General features: G+C 38.5%; 1 protein-coding gene across 1 annotated transcript in view; it reads right to left on the bottom strand.

Moving 5' to 3' along the window:
• Positions 1-2,842: 2,842 nt before the first annotated feature.
• Positions 2,843-18,277, bottom strand: part of CLMP (CXADR like cell adhesion molecule) — a 93,982-nt gene continuing 78,547 nt past the window's right edge. The window contains exons 4-8 of the mRNA XM_079104517.1: positions 13,182-13,383; positions 12,022-12,189; positions 11,440-11,562; positions 6,708-6,849; positions 2,843-6,140 (exon numbers count right to left, since the gene is read on the bottom strand). Of these exons, the coding sequence (XP_078960643.1) occupies positions 5,840-6,140; positions 6,708-6,849; positions 11,440-11,562; positions 12,022-12,189; positions 13,182-13,383 (936 nt within the window). The 3' untranslated portion in view covers positions 2,843-5,839. The remainder of the gene's footprint in view (positions 6,141-6,707; positions 6,850-11,439; positions 11,563-12,021; positions 12,190-13,181; positions 13,384-18,277) is intronic.

Below are 18,277 nucleotides of genomic sequence, written 5' to 3' on the forward strand. Positions count from 1 at the left end.
CTAGTCAGGTATAAATTACTGTTTTGGGAGCATGTAAGTAACCCTGATGTCATTTTCCATCATTTAGTCTTGTCTCCCTAACAAGATTATATGCCTTACAACACCTTCATGCCTTGTGTGGTGTTTTACTCATAGTAGAATCCTTGCCGTTGCTGTTATTGTTTTTTTGGTGGGGTAGTACTGAGGATTGCTGTACTACATTCCCAGACTATTTATTTATTTATTTATCTGTCTGAGATGGAGTCTCACTAAATTTCAGACTGTCCTTAAACTTGTGATCCTCCTGCCTCAGCCTCCTGAGTTGCTGGAATTACAGGCATGTGCCATAGTACCCAGCTGCTATTGCTATTTTATTACATGCTTATGTGCAGGGCAATATATAACCCTCACAACAACTATTTTAAGCAGGTCTTATTATTTCCATTTTTAAATAAAGGAATTGAGGCCCATATAGATAAAATAATGTTTCCTACCTAAACCTGAATTTTTCAAAATCAGATCTATTTTATTCCACAGTTTATACCTTTAACACGTAGGCTAGATTACTTTCTACTTCATTAATTTTTAAACCCCTTTTAAAACATCTTGTATAACCCCTGCACTGTGAAGAAGAGGAACTATATACATTATATTTTAGTTGTGCAGTTTATTTTTTTATTAATTGAAATCTTCAACAGAGCTGCTTATAAGAAGTAAAACTGAGTTTTCCTTTTTTACAACTTTTCCATCCAAGAATGGTGACAAAAATGAGACATGCAAAAACAAGAGGGCTGGAATGGAGATCAGTAGTAGAGTACTTGCCTAACATGAAAGGTCCTGGATTCAATCGCTGGCACAACAACAACAATAAAAGAAATGAAAAAAACAAGCAGGAACAGCTGGACATGGAATCCCCACTATTCAGGAGGCTAAGGCAGGAGGATCTCAAGTTAGCAAGAACCTGTCTCAAAATAAAAAATAAAAATTGCTGGGGATATAGCTCAGTGGTACAGCACCTCTGGGTTCAATCCTCAGTACTGGGAGAGAGGTGAGAAAAAAATCTGCCCTAAACAATTGTAAACACAATTGCTTTTAAGTGGGGGGGGTCCCATGGGCTGGGGATAAAGCTCCGTTGGTAGAGTGCTTGCCTTGCATGCACAAGGCTCTGGGTTCAAATATGGGGGTCCCTGTATTTAAACTCTAAATATTCAGTAAATTGACTTGTCTTTATTATCTTTGGAGAATCAACTCTACCTATTATTTTGTAGTCATAATGCAGCTTGTCTTTTTGCCTCTCAGGAGACCTGGCAAAATTCTTAACCTTGCTGTATTCAAGATACTGTGCTTAACATTAAACAAAGATTATTATGCACTATGTGATCTAAGACCATTATTACTTTTTCATATAAAAATCATAGACAATTATAAATAAAGTTGGAAATTTTGTCCTAATTTGCAGAAAACGACAATTTTATGAACAGTTTGAACTTACTGTGTGAATGAGCTATCTGTGTCCCATATACAGTGAAAAACATTAGGGCAAGAAAAAAAGCAAAGGGAAGAGAAAACCCATAGCTGAGAATAAAAGTTTGAGGATTTCAGGAATGAGAATGGTCATTAATCAGGATTTTGCAGTTCTGATGGAACATACTAACATAATGACTGGGTTTAAATCCTCTTCTCCTGACTTACCTCGCCAAGTCTTAGTTTTCTCATTTATAAGATGATAATACAAACATCTTCTCGTAGGGCTGAAGTGAGTTTGAAATTTGAGAAAAAATATATAATATACTTAGTACAGTGCCTGGCACATGATAATATCTTAGTACATAAGCAGGCATGGTAGTGCTCACCTGTAATCCCAGCAACTCAGGAAGCTGGGGCGGGAGGATCACAAGTTCAAGACCAGCCTCAACCATTTAGCAAGACCCTATCTAAAAATAAAAAGGGCTGAGGATGTAGCTCAGTGGTAAAGCACCCCTGGGTTCAATCTACAGTACCCCTCCATTTTTTTCAGTATGTGGTAATTACTATTATTCCTATTATTTTATTGATGAACCTCTGAGGTTTGTTTTCAGATTTTTGTGAACATCTTTGTATGTACTTCACTTTTCAGAAAATTTATTTGAATTTCTTAGTGTTGCTTCTCTGTTAATATGTTACCTTGGCACAAAACATTTGTTTAGCAGTGATGCAGTTTTGGTGCAGTGATGCACACCTGTAATCCTGGCAACTTGGGAGTCTGAGGGAGGAGGATTGTAAATTTGAGGCCAGCCTCAGTATTTTACAGAGAGACCCTGTCTCAAAAAAGGACTGGGAATATACAGTGGTAAAGCGCCTCTGAGTTTAATCCCCAATTTATAAAAATACTGTTTACTAAGTTTTGCTTGTTGATTTTTTTTTTTTTTTGGCAGTGCTGGGGATTGAACCCAGGGCCTTATGCTTGCGAGCCAAGCGCTCCACCAACTGAGCTATACCCCAGCCCAGTTGCTTGTTGATTTTGATAAAGTCCTGAAGGGCAGCAATTCTGGTATCTCTCGGTATCGTCTGCACTACTTATGCTTGGTGTCTTTTCTTGTGAGAAAAAGTACTTGATGTATTTGTGACCAAAATCAATAAATAATAGACCATATCCAGTCTGAGTTCTTCTGTTCTTCTCTTGGGAGCAAGCTGATAAACAAATTTCCAGTGCTGGTTATATGAGCTTCAGCCTTTCCTACAGTATCACCTTTACTTATTTATTTTTTAATTGCTGATACAGATGCAACTATAATAAATATTTTGTTTTATGATGCTCAGACATTCCCAATTACAAGGCAACTTAGAAGTTAAAATTGAAACAAACAGCTTAACACCAGAAAAGCAAAATTATATATGTCTTTTTGGAACAGTCATTCTGAAATGTTTTTATACAATGTAACAACAAAGACATCAACTTCATTATCTTACAAATTTAAGTTTGGTTTACATTTTTTATTGAAATAGTTATTCTCTAAACATCCGTATCATTCCATCTGCATTTTCTTTCTGCAAACATTTTTCTTCTACCATTTAGTTATTTTATCCTCTTTTTGTTTTCATATTTAAGAGTCAGGTTATTTGATTTGCAAAGTCAATGGAATATGGCTTGGAACCAGTAGTGGCTCTAACTTTGTCTCAAGCCTAGAGCCTATCTTATCTGAACCTAAATGCCTGACTCAAAGAGAAGTGCACTGTCATTGCTAAAACTTCAGCACCTTTTCTCTCAGATCTTTGATTCGCTAGAATCTCTCAACTCTTTGTATAATCTGTTTTGTGTATTCATTGTAGATTTCCATTGTGAATAAAGTTTTTAAAAAATGGATGTTCAGTGGTATTTTAGTTTTCTGATAACTACATATTTAAGTAATTTAAACCTTTTCATGCAAAGGGAATTGAAGCTTTAGGTTCAAAGGTAGTCAGTAATAAGAGCAAATTGCTAGTGATGACACAGCTGCAGCCTCCATAGTGTACTTGTTTGGCTCAGGTACTTAAGGAATGAGAATTCTCAGAATCACATAGTAAAAGAGATATGTTGCCAGGATACCACCCTTCCAGAAGAGGAAAAAAAAAAAAAAAAAAAAGGTAGTCAGAGTAAAGGGTTCTTTATATCTTACAATGAGATAAGAGTTAGTAGAAGAAGCATTCCAAATATGCCAGTTCTCTTAAACTTATAGCAGACATTCTTTATGTTTCTTTTTCAGAGTCATTTCTATCTTTTTTTTGAGGAAGACAAAACCCAGGTTAAAACTTTCTGCTTAGCATGTGTGAGACCCTAAATTAAATTCCCATCACTACCAAAAACAAAAACTTCACCTAAGGATCGACTCTTAGGTACTTTAGAAGGAAATGCATTTGTACTATTGGAGATCACTACATTCCTATTTTTATAGGAATGAAATACCAGAGAAGCCAGGTACAGTGGCCCACACCTATAATCCCAGCTATTGGGGAGGCTCAGGCAGGAACATCACAAGTTCAAGGCCAGCTGGGGCAACTTAGTGAAATCCTGTCTCAAAATAAAAATAATTTTAAAAAGGGAGTTGGGGATGTAGCTCAGTGGTAGATTGCCCCTGGATTCAATTTCTAATACTGCAAAAAATTAAAAATTAAAAAATAAATAAATAAAACTAGAGAAATGGGGCAAAACCCTAGATCATCTTGTCCTTAAGACGCATCTGACTCCTGTTTTAGAGCCAGTGCTTTTATCGCCATACTTGACATTACTTTTTCTTTCCTCTGGCCTGCTGCTCCAGCTCTGCCAATGGTGAGCAGTTGACATTTGTGTTAGGTTTCTCGAAGGTCTATTTCAGGATCAGTATTTTGGGACAGGTATCCTAGTAGTCAAAACTATTAAGAAGGCAATTTATTATATTGGAGGCTGCTGCTTTTTATTTCTCAGACACCTTTCTTCTTCCATGCACCAACTCTTTCAATGGCTTTCCTAGTGAATTTTTCTGCTAATTCTTTCCCAAATGCTGACAACTGAAATGTTAACAGGCACTAGTTATTCTCACCATCTTTTCCCTACATGTTAGTTCCCTTTCCTTCCAACACAGAGCTAGGCTTCCTTGGAAGCTGAAGCTGAGAATACTGAATTCCTCTCTGCTTCAGCCTCTCAGGAGGGAATGATTATGATGTACACTTGCAAAGTCATTAGGAAATGACAATCTGATCATTTTGATAATTAAGGCCTTAAATCATCAAAAGTCCCAGATCACATCCTTCTAAAATGAAAGAGGAAACTCCAAGTTTGTTGCAATACTAAACTTCCTTATATCACTCCCTGGCATATTAAGAGAAAACTGATCTAATCTCTCCCTCTAGACCAGTCAGTCTTGAAATTCTGGTTTCACATATTCTCCGAAGAAACTATTATAGCATGCATGTCAGGTGATCTTTCAACATCTTTAGATCTCATTTTCTCTAGAAGACTTTGCTAAGGACATTGTTAAATGAGATGCAGTGAATATTTGCTTCTTCCAGAGATACGCAGCAGGGTAGTCCTTAGAGTCATCTGATTTGAGGGGAAAACCCACAATTGCTCCCAGTATGTATTTCTGATATTTGTCAGCAATCCTCCGAACATCAAGATGGTAAGCTTTCCACAGGCCCTTTGTCACACATTTTGGACTCCTTTTTCAGTTCTTAGTTGAGGGTTCAGTGTGAAGAGGATGATTAGTAGTAGTAGATGAGGAGAAACTCAATCACTCTTTTCCATCTCCCACTACCTCTATTTCAACTCCTTCTGAAATTAATATCCAAACTTACGGCACATGAAGTCAAGTAGAACAGGAGAGACCTGTTTCCTTTTGGAGTTTCCTGGAAGCAGTTAGTATGGTCCATGGTGCAGATCAGTTTGATATAAGGCCGTGGGTTCTGTTTGACTATCTGAATAATCACAATAATCCAGTAGGTTTGCAGAAATGCATAGAAAATTCATGAACACCACCTCATTTCTTCTTGACAATGGCGAATTGAAGTACTGATACAAATTATACCAGGTGAGAGGTTTTAGGAGTGTTCACTTTTCCCCCAACCTTCTCACCACAGGTCCCGGTCAACCAATACAGATTTGCACTCCTGTTTCTCTCTGTCCCCCACTCTGGTCTAAAGGTCAGTAGGTGCCTTTTTGAAGATGATCAGCTTACATCCTTTTGCTCGTTTGGTGTTGTATAAGTAAAGTGCTCATCTGAATCTGTTCCATGTGATGTTCACTGTTACTTAAATGACCTCTTGTCTGATTTGAGTGGGCTGTGTGGCTGGTGACTGAACTCCAATGACTAGAAGAGTCCTAAGGTCCTGACTCCTAGGAAAGCGTGGGAGTCAAGTCCACTGTAATTCAGACAGTTTGGAAGGCTCTGCTCTGGCTGGGGATCATGCTGGGTGTGTCTTCTGCTTTGGTCAGGGTAGCATGATGAACTTTCTTTGGTTCAGAGCCTCTCACCTCTGGCCCTACTAGGCTGTATGCCTGGCTGGCCAGCCCAGGTTGGGGTGCTGCTTCAGTTGACAGCGTCCGCTGGCTGCGTGAGGCACTGTTTGCTGTGGATCTAGTGGAAGAAGAACCGGAGCGTGAGCTCCGAGAGCCTGAGGAAGAGGAACTAGGTTTCACAAGGCGAGCTTTGGGGGCTTCAGCATCTTCCCTGAAGAGAAAAAACAGCAAAGATAAACTTTAGTACTGGCATTGCTTCCACCATGGATATGTCCTAAGGTTTCCCCATAAGTTCCTCAAGTTTTAAACCTCAAATATCCCATCAGAAGACAGCCATTTAGGGAATGAAGCACTTCCTCATTTCTTAAGACTTAGTGCTTGGCAAAGGTTTGGTTTTTGGCCCAGAGATCCATCCTATTACACTGGGAGGATACATCTCATCATGAAAATGATTTATATAGCATTTGCTCTGATGTGGAGTTTGTGTATGTAAACCCTTTCATGGCCCATAGGTTGTACCCAGGCCTTTTCGTATGCCCTTTGTACACAGAAATGAATCAGAAGTAATGTAAAGTTGGACTTTCACATCTTTATTGAGGATAATTTCACAATAAAGTCCAGGTAAATCAGACCTGTCCTAGACTGCAACTTCCTTCCTACCAGAATAATCATTTTAACAAATTCACAGTTCAGAAGAAATAGGATATTTATGTTGATTAATTGCTATGGAATTGGCCCTAGAAACAAAGTGGTGGAAGTGGGGACTTGGGAGGCTTACCGAATTTCATTAGGTCTCTCTTCTTCCTCATATCTCTCTTTGTCTTTCCTTTTGATTAGCAGCCATACCAAGAGGAAAATCAGTAGGGCTCCAGCCACGATACCTGTCACTGCTCCTGCAACCATGCCGATGCTTTGTACATCTGTTTTCTCAGAAGCAGAAGCACAAGTGAAACCAAACATAAGCTAGGAAATACATGAACTAAAAGAAAGAAAGAAAGGGAAAAAAAGAGCCCTTGCTGGGTGCAGTGGCACACACCTGTCATTCTAACTATGCAGGAGGATTGCAAGTTTGAGGCCAGCTTGGTCAATTTAGCTAGACCCTGCCTCAACATAAATACAAAGGGCTGCAGATATAGTTCAGTGGTAGAGAACCCCTGGGTTCCACCCCTAGTACTGCAAAAACAAACAACAACAACAAAAAGCCCTGGACGTCGAGTGTGGTGGCACAAGCCTGTAATTCAGCAGCTTGGGAGGCTGAGCCAGCCTGAGCAATTCAGTGAGGCCCTAAATGACTCAGTCAGACCCTGTCTCTAAGTAAAATACAAAAAAGGGCTGAGGGATGTGGCTTAGTGGTTAAGGGCCCCTGGGCTCTATCCCTAGTACCAAAAACAACAACAAGAGCCCTGGTCAGAATGAATATTTCCAGGTCTTTATATCTTTCTTCTAGAGTAGTACCCCTATCATCCTCTTAAGTTACATGACTCTCCCTCTCGATACTTTTACAGTTGTAGATATTGAATCACAGACTTTACTAGCAAGTGGCCTAGATTTTATTGAATAAGTCTGTGTTGGTTCAGATGATAAAATGGGCTAGGATAGTTACTGTATTAGATTTGAATATTTCTCAACTTTAAAAGGAACATCATTTAGGCAATCCTCTGACTCTGCCAACTGTGCTTTCTCTAACTTCCCTCTTCTTGCAACAGTAAAATAAAAAAGAATATAGCTCACAACGTTGGACTCTGTGGGAATTACCAGTGGATCCTAGAAATTTAGAAATCAGGCGGGGTGCAGTGGTGCACGCCTGTAATCCCTGTGGCTTGGAAGGCTGAGACAAAGGAATCATGAGTTCAAAGCCAGCCTCAGCAATTTAGCAAGGCCCTAAGCAGTAAGAACTTGTCTCTATAAGTAAAATACAAAAAAATGTTGAGAATGTGGCTCAGTGGATAAGCACCCCTGGGTTTAATCCATGGTACCAAAAAAAAAATTTTAGAAATCAAAGTAAATGTGATTTGCATATTAGTAATTCACTCTTTCAACCATACACTAAATATTTATTAAGTGCCCACGAGGCAATTTTTTAAAAATATATATTTTTATTTGTAGATGGACACAATACTTTTATTTATTTATTTATTTATTTATTTATTTATTTATTTATTTATTTATTTATTTTATGTGGTGCTAAGGATTGAACCCAGTGCCTCACATGTACTGGGCAAGTGCTCTACCACTGAGCTACAACCGCAGTCACCCAGGCACAGTTTTAGGCATTTATTAAGTGTCAAACCAGACATAGTTTTAGGCATTTATGAAGATGGGAAAGAGTTTTGCTTTTTTTGAGTTTACATTCCAGATGGGGGAAAACATATAATAAGTACATAAAAGCAGTGTCAGACAATATACACATGTGTAAAAGTGGATGAGCGATTATTTAGAGAATAGAAGGACACCACTTGAGTTTGAGTGATTGGGACTCTGAAGAAGTAATATTTTGAGTTGAGATAAATATGACAGAAAAGGGCTGGGGATATAGCTCAGTTGATAGGGTGCTTGCCTAGCATGCACTAGGCCCTGGGTTGAATTACCAGCACCACCAAACAAACAAACAAACAAAAAAGGTAGGAAAGGCTGTCTCCTGAAGGTCTAGGACTAGAACATTCCAGGAAGAAGGAGTAGCAAGTATGATGAATGTGTCTGGGTTTGGGGTATAGTAAACAAGGGATAGTGTAGGAAGCTGAGGTCCAGAGATAGGATGGGACCAGCTCACACAGGGCTTTATAGGCCTTCAGAGCTGTGGATTTAGTAACATGATCCAAATTATATTTGAGAAAGCATACCATGGCTATTATAGGAAAAATGGATCATGGGGAAGAAAGAAGGGAAACAGTGACACAAATTAGCATGCTTATAATATGGCAGGCTGGAGATGATGGTGGGTTGAGTTACGGTGGGAGTCATGTACACAAAAGCAGGTAGATAAATATTGCCTTTATTTTATTTAATTTATTTATTTTTTTTGTGGTGCTGGGAATCGAACCCATGGCCTTATGCTTGCAAGGCAAGAACTTTACCGACTGAGCTATCTCCCCAGCCCTGCCTTTATTTTAGAAGTATAGTCATCAGAAAGTGCTGGTTATTCTTGTTCTATCTTTATTTCCTTTTTGTCCTATCTTTATAAGTTAAATGACTTCTTAATATAAAAATTGACTTTTTGAAAAAGTTGGACTTTAGATATCTTTTATTTAGCTTCTCAGAGGACTGGAATTTATTTTATCTGGGTGATATCAACTTAAGGAACGTTTCCCTGTTGCCACACCCCCAACACACATATAGTCTAGATGAATTTTCTGTTACTAGAAATTTAGGTTTCTTTCACATTGTCACAGTTTAAAATATATCATTATTTCCCATATGTATTTACACACTTATGGGATATCTCTAAGGAAGAAATTCACATAAGTATTGCTGGATATATAGAATGCACTTTTTTTTTAAATTTTTTTCTTTAGTTGTCAATGGACCTTTATTTTATTTATTTATATGTGGTGCTGAATCAAACCCAGTGCCTCACACATGCTAGGCAAACGCTTTACCACTGAGCCACAACTCCAGCCCCTAGAATGCACTTTTTGAAAAATATATATTTTTAGATGTTGATGGACCTTTATTTTATTCACTTACTTATATGTAGTGCTGAGAATCAAACCCAGTGCCTCACATATGCTAGGCAAGTGCTCTACCACTAAGCCACAACTCCAGCCCAACGCACTTTTCCATCTAAAGTAAAATAGATCATTAACTGTGGTACACTCTACAATGAAATACTATAAAATGATGAGAATTAGCATAGCTATGGAGCAACAACAATGATAGATCTCAAAAACGTGAGAAGCTGGACATAAATGGAATAATTCCATTTATTTAAACTTCAAAAACAGTAAAAGTATTCCTGCTAAAATACTTTTAGAATAAAGTATTAGTATAAGGATAAAGTTAGAAATCTGGATAATGGAGTGGTGCTAAGAGATTGTGATGGGTTCCTAATCATGATACTGGCTAAACAGGCATATTTACTTTTGAAAATCTCCCAAAATATACATTTAGGACTTATGTATTTGATATATTTTACTTTGCTCTATTTACTGTCTTAAAGTCCATAGATTAAACTAAATGGTGCTATTAGGTTATACTCTGATAAAAAATGTAGAAACTCCTATTTCTGCATAATCTTTCTTATAATTGGTACTACATTTTTTCACCTTTACCAATCCGTTGACTTAAAATAAAAAAGGGTAAGCTGGGCATGGTGTCACAGACCTGTAATCCCAGAAGCTGGGGAGGCTGAGACAGGATGATTGCAAGTTCCAGTTTGATAAGAATGAAACAACAGATAAGATTCATTTTTGGCACATGAGAAAACAGGTAAATATTCTTTTAAATTGGAGCAACTGAGGGCCTAAGGAAATTAATGAGACCCTGTCTCAAAAAATAAAAAGGGCTGGCAATGTAGTTCAGTGATAAAGTGCCCCTGGGTTCAATCCCAGGTCAAAAATAAATAATAAAATAATAAAATAAAAATTAAGTGTGGGGTTTTGGAGAGGTCCTCTAATTTTATCAACATAAAACACAATTCACAGTATTTCTTTTTTCTGTGAAGTGCCCTGATAAATCTGCAAAAAAAAAAAAAAAAAAATTTACCTGAAACTTGAAAATAGACACGATAAACATAGTGCTTGATAATGTACTTCTACGTAGAGAGGCAATTTGTAAACCTCTGTCCAGTAAAGATGGAAATAATTGCTGTTCCAAGTGACCCCAGAAATTAAAGCCTGTGATTTTTATAGAATATTAACCAGTCTGATGCCTAACACAGCAATCTTAACTTCTCTTTGTTAAATTGTCTTTATGTCTTCTTAAATACTCTTTGGACATTTTACTAGCTTCCTCATTAAGTAATGAAGTAAGTCTTTTTTCTGGGGGGGTAGGTACTGGGGTTTGAACCCAGAGGTGCTTTACTCAACCCTCTGAGCTCCATTCTCAGCCCTTTTTATTTTTTATTTTAAGACAGGTTTTCATTAAGTTGCTTAGGGCCTCACTAAGATGCTGAGGCTGGTCTTGAACTTATGATGCTCCTGCCTCAGCCTCCAGTACTGCTAGAAATACAGAAGTGCACCACTGAACCTAGCTGAAATAGTCTATTTTTCTTGTGCTGGGGATTGAACACAGGGACTCATGCATGCTAGACAGGTGCTCTACCATTCAGCTACATCCAAGCCTACGTGTCCTTAGAGGGCAGGTTAATTCACAAGTTGGCAAACATAGAGTCAGATACAATTGTTGAATGGTCCCTGCAATTGCCACATTTATTTTGGTAATTACCATATCCTTCTGGAAATAAAGACTTTCATCTTGACCCTAGTCTTACTCATTATTAAAATGTCCTACACTGAACCATAATGCAGAAATAAGACCAAAAAATAAAACAAAAACTCCCTTTGGATACTTACACTGTACGGTCACTCGCACTACACAGCTTTCCTTCCCAGCCTCATTGCCTGCTGTGCACTGGTAAAGCCCAGAAGAAGACATGGTGAGATTCTGCAGCAGAACTCTGCCAGGGTTGTTGTAGTCTATACAACAGAAAGAATGTCATTAGGCACCCCCCTAGTGACAGCATCTTTATTTCTTATTGACTAGGGCATCATTGACCTAAGATTCTTTAATACAGTTTGATAAGAATGAAACAATAGAAAAGGTTCATTTTTTTGGCACATGAGAAAATAGGTAAATATTCTTTTAAATTGTAGTATATCTGCAAAGTTACAGAAGATTGTGGATATATAAGGACTACTAAACAAGACAATTAGATATGGTGGATTTATGTAATGTTTTTTCCTTACTTCTTTTACCACTTTTATATGGCATTTGAAGAAAGATTTTCTGTCCTAGTTTATGGATTAAAAAATGGAAGTTCAAGAGGTTCCACAGTGTATTCAAGGTCATATAGCAAGCTGCTGACAAAGCAGATTTAGAATTCATGGCACAGTACTATCTTACTGATGCAGGAGATTGGTAGAAAGATGACTTACCAATTCTAGATTTGGGAGGCAAATGTTCATCTTCTCCCTCTTTCTCCCGGATTCGCTGCCAGTAATACACAATGGGCTTTGTGCCAGAGGATGACTCACATTGCAGAGTCAGGTCACTTCCTTCTGTCAGGTCTCCTTCCAACTCACACTTGGGCTTAGATGGTCTCACTGCCAAAAAAAAAAAAAAAAAAAAGTGCAATGATTCAAAGATTCTCTGAATACCACATTCAACGAATAAACTATGTCCAATTGAGTTGTTTCTTCAGCCATTCCTTATGGTTCACTTTTGAGTTGGGATTCAACTAGGCATGGTTTACATTAACCCTCTGAAGTCAACCCACCTTATCCACCCCCTGCCACACACACATACTTCGAGCTGCTACTAATGGTGTTGTAATTTTTAGGGGCTGCCTTAGAAACAACCACATCATTTCTCAAAGAAGAGAAATTGTTATTTATTGTAAATTTTAGGAAAGTTAAGTGTGATTTTATTGATACTGAAATAGAGATAGAAGATCATTAAATTGGAAGTAAATAAGTAGAACTTAGTAGATTTTGCTATCAAAAAGTTAAACTGGGTGCCATGGTAATCCCAGTAACTTGGGAGGCTGAGTCAAGAGGATTGTAAGTTCAAAGCCAGCCTCAGCAAATTGGTGAGACCCTGTCCCAAAATGAAAAATTAAAAAGGCCTGGGAATATAGGTCAGTAGTAAGATGTCCCTGGGTTCAATCCCTAGTATCAAAATAATAATAACAACAACAATAAATCTGAATTATCTCTGAGAGATTTATAATAATAATAATAATAACAACAATAAATTTGAATTATTTCTGAGAGATTTAAGACAAATATAAGGAAGCTGGACATGTAGCTCAGTGGTAGAGTGCCTGCAAGGCCCTGGGTTCAATCGCCACCACTACCAAAGTAAAATAAAATCCATATAAACACTAGAGGCTATTTTAATTTTGTAATGGGCTACCATAGAAAATGTGGCTAAAATACAGAACATAAATGCTTCTTTGCAGGAAACTGGACTAGGTGACCTCTAAATGTATAATAAAAAGTACTGAACACAAAGTTTTGTACCACCATGATGTATTTGCTTATCCTTCCCAGAGATCTTATTAGGATGTGGCATTTACCTTGGCATCTTGCCTTACCTAAGACTTTTAAGATGACGTGGCTCCACACATAACGCCCTGAATTCTTCACCTTGCAGGTATACCTGCCCTCATCACTGGGTTTTAGAGGCTCGATCTGCAGGGAGGCATCTCCTGCCAGGAAATTGGAAGCAAACGCCACTCGGCCCTTCTGTTCTTCAGTTAAGTTATTGTAGACATGACGACTGGAGTAAGTGATCACCTGTGGGACAGGCCAAAGCAGAGTCAAGCAGTGTGGCTTTCAGCCTTCCTCTCCTGCTGATGTCAAGCTGAAGAAAGGGAACATTCCCGATGATGGCCAAGCTTGGGGCTGATTCTAATGGTCCAAGAAAACTCAGTTCTGAATAACAGTACATTGCATCTTGTGTAGGCCTTTCTTCTTCCATGAATAATGTATCTGTAGCATTTAATTACAAGCTGGACATATGACTTACAAGGTACTAATTATTTCATGCTTAGAACCACTCCATTTTATGGGTTCAGATTTGTGTTACATACTGAGGTTCACACATCTAAGTCACAGAAAGAAGTGTACAGAACTATATACTCTCAGCATAGAATTTTTCTGGAAGGGTACACAACAAATGGTATCAATAGTTGACTCTGAGGAGAATTGAGGGGACAGAGAATTAGAACAAAGACTTCCCCTTGCCATGTAAACCTTTATCTGTGGTATTTTCTAACACTTGCATGTGATCTCTTCAAAGTAGACTACACTCTTTGTACTAAGAGCAACTTGGTGCCATCTAGTTTAGTTCTTACCACAGTTTTCCCAAGTAGTTATTTTTTTTTTTTTTACCAAATAGTTATTATTCCCGTTTCATAGACAGGTGGCTGAACCAGAATTTGAACACGGGTCTTTGAATGTCATCTTGTTCTTACATACTCCAGTTACCGCTCTCCTTCTTTCTTTTCCCTCTTGCATTTATTTAACTGCCCATTAACTAACTGTTCTTCCATAAGTTTAGAAATGGAGGAAAAAGAGTGAAACTGAAAAGGCAATCTATTTTATTCTTATAAAAGTTGAGAGTCTTGGTGAAGGGACTGGAGGTTAATGGTTATAATTCAAGTCTGATACGAAGGCCTTCATTGTTTGATTTTCTTTCCTTTTTTGACTTTAATGCAGTTTAGTAAGAACAGGTAGGAAAAAATATGTTTCTTCCTTTCATAAAATTCACATGAGCATCATGCCTTTACTTTCTCACTTAGGAGGAGCAAAGTTTTGATTTTTCCCACCAGGAAAAAAAAAAAAAAAATCTTGATTTTTTAGTAAATTGTTGTCTGCCTCTAGTTCTGTAACCATTCCCTGGGTTTTCTTAGTCTATCATTCCTGTTAGTCACAGAAACCATGCTAATTTAGTCCATCAAAGCCACATAACTTTAACTTTGTCCTCTCTGCCACTCAGCAATCCTATCCTTAAACTCATTTGACTTAACCGTCAGCAAACATGGAGATTCCTCCATGGGTCTGGAGGAAGTCACCCAGATGAGTAAAACCCTCTTCTTGTCTTCAAGTAATTTATAATCAAGCGGGCTTAACAAGGAGAGAGGTATAAACATAGAAAAAAGAAAAAACAAGAAATGATTTACTGGAAATAGTAGCAGGGAGAGTGGCCCTGAAAAATTGGTATTTGAATCAGGCTTTGGAAGACGAGCAGACTAAATAAGACAAGGGGCAGAAGGAGCTGGAGGGAGCATTCCAGATACATAGAATGGCACTAAAAAAAGACATACAAGCATATGGGAGCCTCCCGAGCACATTTCTGGCTGCAGCTGTCTAAATTGTTTCACTCTAAGCCTTTAACCCCTCCTCAATCATGTGATGCTCTGCAGTTCATCAGATGCTTTTCTGAAAAGATTTAAAGCCGTCCAATGAAGTGTCCATCCATTCTCTCTCCATTATTTCCAAACTCTTCAGGACCATCATCCATTTTGCCCTTAACCACCTGAGAAAAATGTTTTCTCCCTTCTCTGCATATCCTTTTTCCTCAGCAAATATTTACTGAGCTTGTGTGTCAGGCACTATGCCCAGCACTGAGAAAACAAACAGAAATGAGACATACATAGTTCCTACCCTGAAGAGCTCCCAATCCTGGGGGGAGAGGAAGGGTGGGGGAGAAGAGTGTAAAAATACTGAACAGTATAATTAATAATATACTTAAAACATTCTCTCAATATGTCCTCTCATTTCAGTATCACCACTATTGTGTCAATTCTCATATCCTTATCTCTACCCCAGCATATTTCTGAGCTCCAATTTCCTCTTCTTTGTCTTCGTCTTTGCCTTCCTCTTCTCCTACTTCATGAGGTCTTGCCCAGGCTGACCTCCAACCCTTGGCTCAGTCTCTGGAGTGGCTGGAATTACAGACCCACACCACCATCCCGGTCACAAACTCTATTTTCACATTTCTAGCTCCCTGGCTGCTGTGTATTTCTTTCCACTCCACTCTACCCTACATACTGCCGCCCAGTTAATCTTGTTACTGTAAAACACACATTAGCTCTCTTCTAGCTCAGAACCCTAACAGCTCCCCACCACGTCTGAATGATGACCAGACTCAGCTGAGCATCCTCAAAATGACCTCTGCATTTTGGTCCCAATCTCCTTTTATTCTACTTCACAGACCAGTGTGCAACAGACTACCTCATTTCCATTTCATCAACAGGAGTTGTGTTTTTGTGTGCTCACTGCATTTTTCCACTTAGATAAAAATCCTTTTTTTCCATCTCTCCACAAACCCTATTCAACTGAGTGTGGCAGCTCATGACTGTGATTCCAGCAACGCAGGAGGCTGAGGCAGAAGGATCACAAGTTTCTTGGCAATTTAGTGAAACCCTATCTCAAAAAATAAGAAGGACAGGGCTGGGATGTAGCTCAGGGGCAAAGCATCTACCTTGCATTCCCAAAGCCCTGGGTTCAACACCCAGTTCCAAAAGAGACAAAAGAAATACATAAATAAAAAGGACTGGAGGTGTATCTCGGTGGTAAAGTGCCCCTGGGTTCAAAGACCATTACTGAAAAAAAAACAAGAAACAAAACAAAACAAAACCCTCTTGGTTCTTTTTGTTTGTATTTCTCTTCATTTTTTAAGTTTTTATTAGAGCAGTTACAGTTATACATAGTAGCGGTGTTCATTTTAACAAAGTCATGCATACATGGAATTTTATTTACTCCATTCCACTCCACATTTTCCCTTTCCTTCCCTTGTCCCCCATTCATTCTTTTAAGTCCCAAACCAATGTTGACTTCTCATGACACCTTTCTTGATATGACACTCGGACTGAGAAGGGTCTTTTATCTTTGCTCTCACCTGTAACATTTTTTTCTTCTTTTTTTTTTGCAGTGCTGGGGATGGAACCCAGGGTCTCACACATGCTAGGCAAGCACTTTGCCACTGTGCTACGCCCCTCATCCATCATATTTCTCTGAGACCTTTTTTTGAACTGGGCCTTGAATCCAGGTCTTGTGCATCCAGTTTCTGCACCATTTTTGTTTGACAAGGAATTGTGGAGGACTTTTAAAACAACAAACAGGTTGCTGGATATATTTTTGATAATGCTTCTGGGTTATCCGATTTTATATACAGCTCTTGTTTTTGTCTTTGGTTAGAATGTTTTACAACTCTTCATTCAATAAGTACTTATTAAAAACATACACTTTGCTTGGCACTGTACTAGAGATGACAACAATACAAAAAAATGAGTAGTGTACGTGCTAAAGGACAACTTTTTTAAAAACAAGTAAAACCATGATTTTCGTATACACAGACAACAAACATATGTCAAAGATCTTACTAAACAGTGAGATGTTACAACCGGTTCAAATGAGAAATGGGACTAAAAGGGATTCATATTTTTTTTGGACAAAAATCATTTGCAAACAAAAAAAGTTTGTTTGTTTGTTTGGTAATGGGGATCGAACCCAGGGGCACTTAACCACTGAACCACCTTTCCAGCCCTTTTTAAAATTTTATTTGAAGAAAGGACCTTGCTAAGTTGCTTAGAGCCTCACTAAGTTGCTGAGGCTGGCTTTGAATTCCGGATCCTCTTGCCTCAGCCTCCTGAGTCACTGGGATTACAGGAGTATGCCACTATGCCTTGGTAAGCCTTTTGATTCTAAAAGGTGAATGCCCTGCCCCAAGTTGGATCTCAGAATTTGGATTATAACCCAAGATTTCTAGAGACGAGTCCCTTTCCTTTTTCCTGTCCCCTTGCCCCAAACATGCAGCTTTCCCTTCCCCCTTCTCTATAACTTGCAGCTCTTATTGAAAAGAATGCAGAAATTCAAGACGAAATAACTGTTTTGATGTTTTGTTTAAGGCTAAGTTTTTACTAAATGCATTTACTGTACTTTTCAGAATATTTCTTAGCATGAAATGACGTTCAGGAGGCACCAACCAAGCGTGTATGTGGAGTCGATTGCAATCTAGACCATCACCTTTGACCCCTATCCTCACATCTCCATGCCCTCACCTAGTTTTCAAACCTCATGTTTCTTGATTCTGAACAATGTCCTCTGGTGTGTCTTTGGCTTTGATCATTCAGTCTTCTGAAATTGTAACAGGGGTCCACTTCATGCTGTGAATATAGCCCTTGCTTCTCAGTCACTGGGGCTTATTTTAAAACTGACATTTCTTTTCCCCTTCCTCTTCTGCTTCTCCCCATACCTCACCACGGGCGAAGCAAGATTAACCTTCTTCTCATCCTAGGCAGAGTTATCTGTCCTTCAGCTCAAGGACCGCAGGAATGCAGGAATCCAGATTTTAGGACTGGCACCTGTGGTTCAAGAAATAGCTCTCTCTCTCAAGATTCCAAATGAATTTTGACTGCTGACAGGGCACAACTGGAGTGCAACCTTTGTAACCCCTCTTTAAAAGCCCACCGTTTCCCCTGACAGGTAAAATCACAGCCTCTGAGACGGGAGTTCATTGTGTGTTCTCCTTTATTAGCAAAGCAATAAAACTTCTTTTTCCTTTTTCTCAAATTCTTGTCCTTGTTATTGGATTGGCATTGAACAAGGACTGAATTTTCAGTATCGAAATGTCTCTATTTTTGCCTGAACAACACCTATACAATATTTTGTATGTGATCTCATG

Source organism: Sciurus vulgaris (assembly GCF_902686455.1).
Source record: "Sciurus vulgaris genome assembly, chromosome: 11".
Lineage (NCBI taxonomy): Eukaryota > Metazoa > Chordata > Mammalia > Rodentia > Sciuridae > Sciurus > Sciurus vulgaris.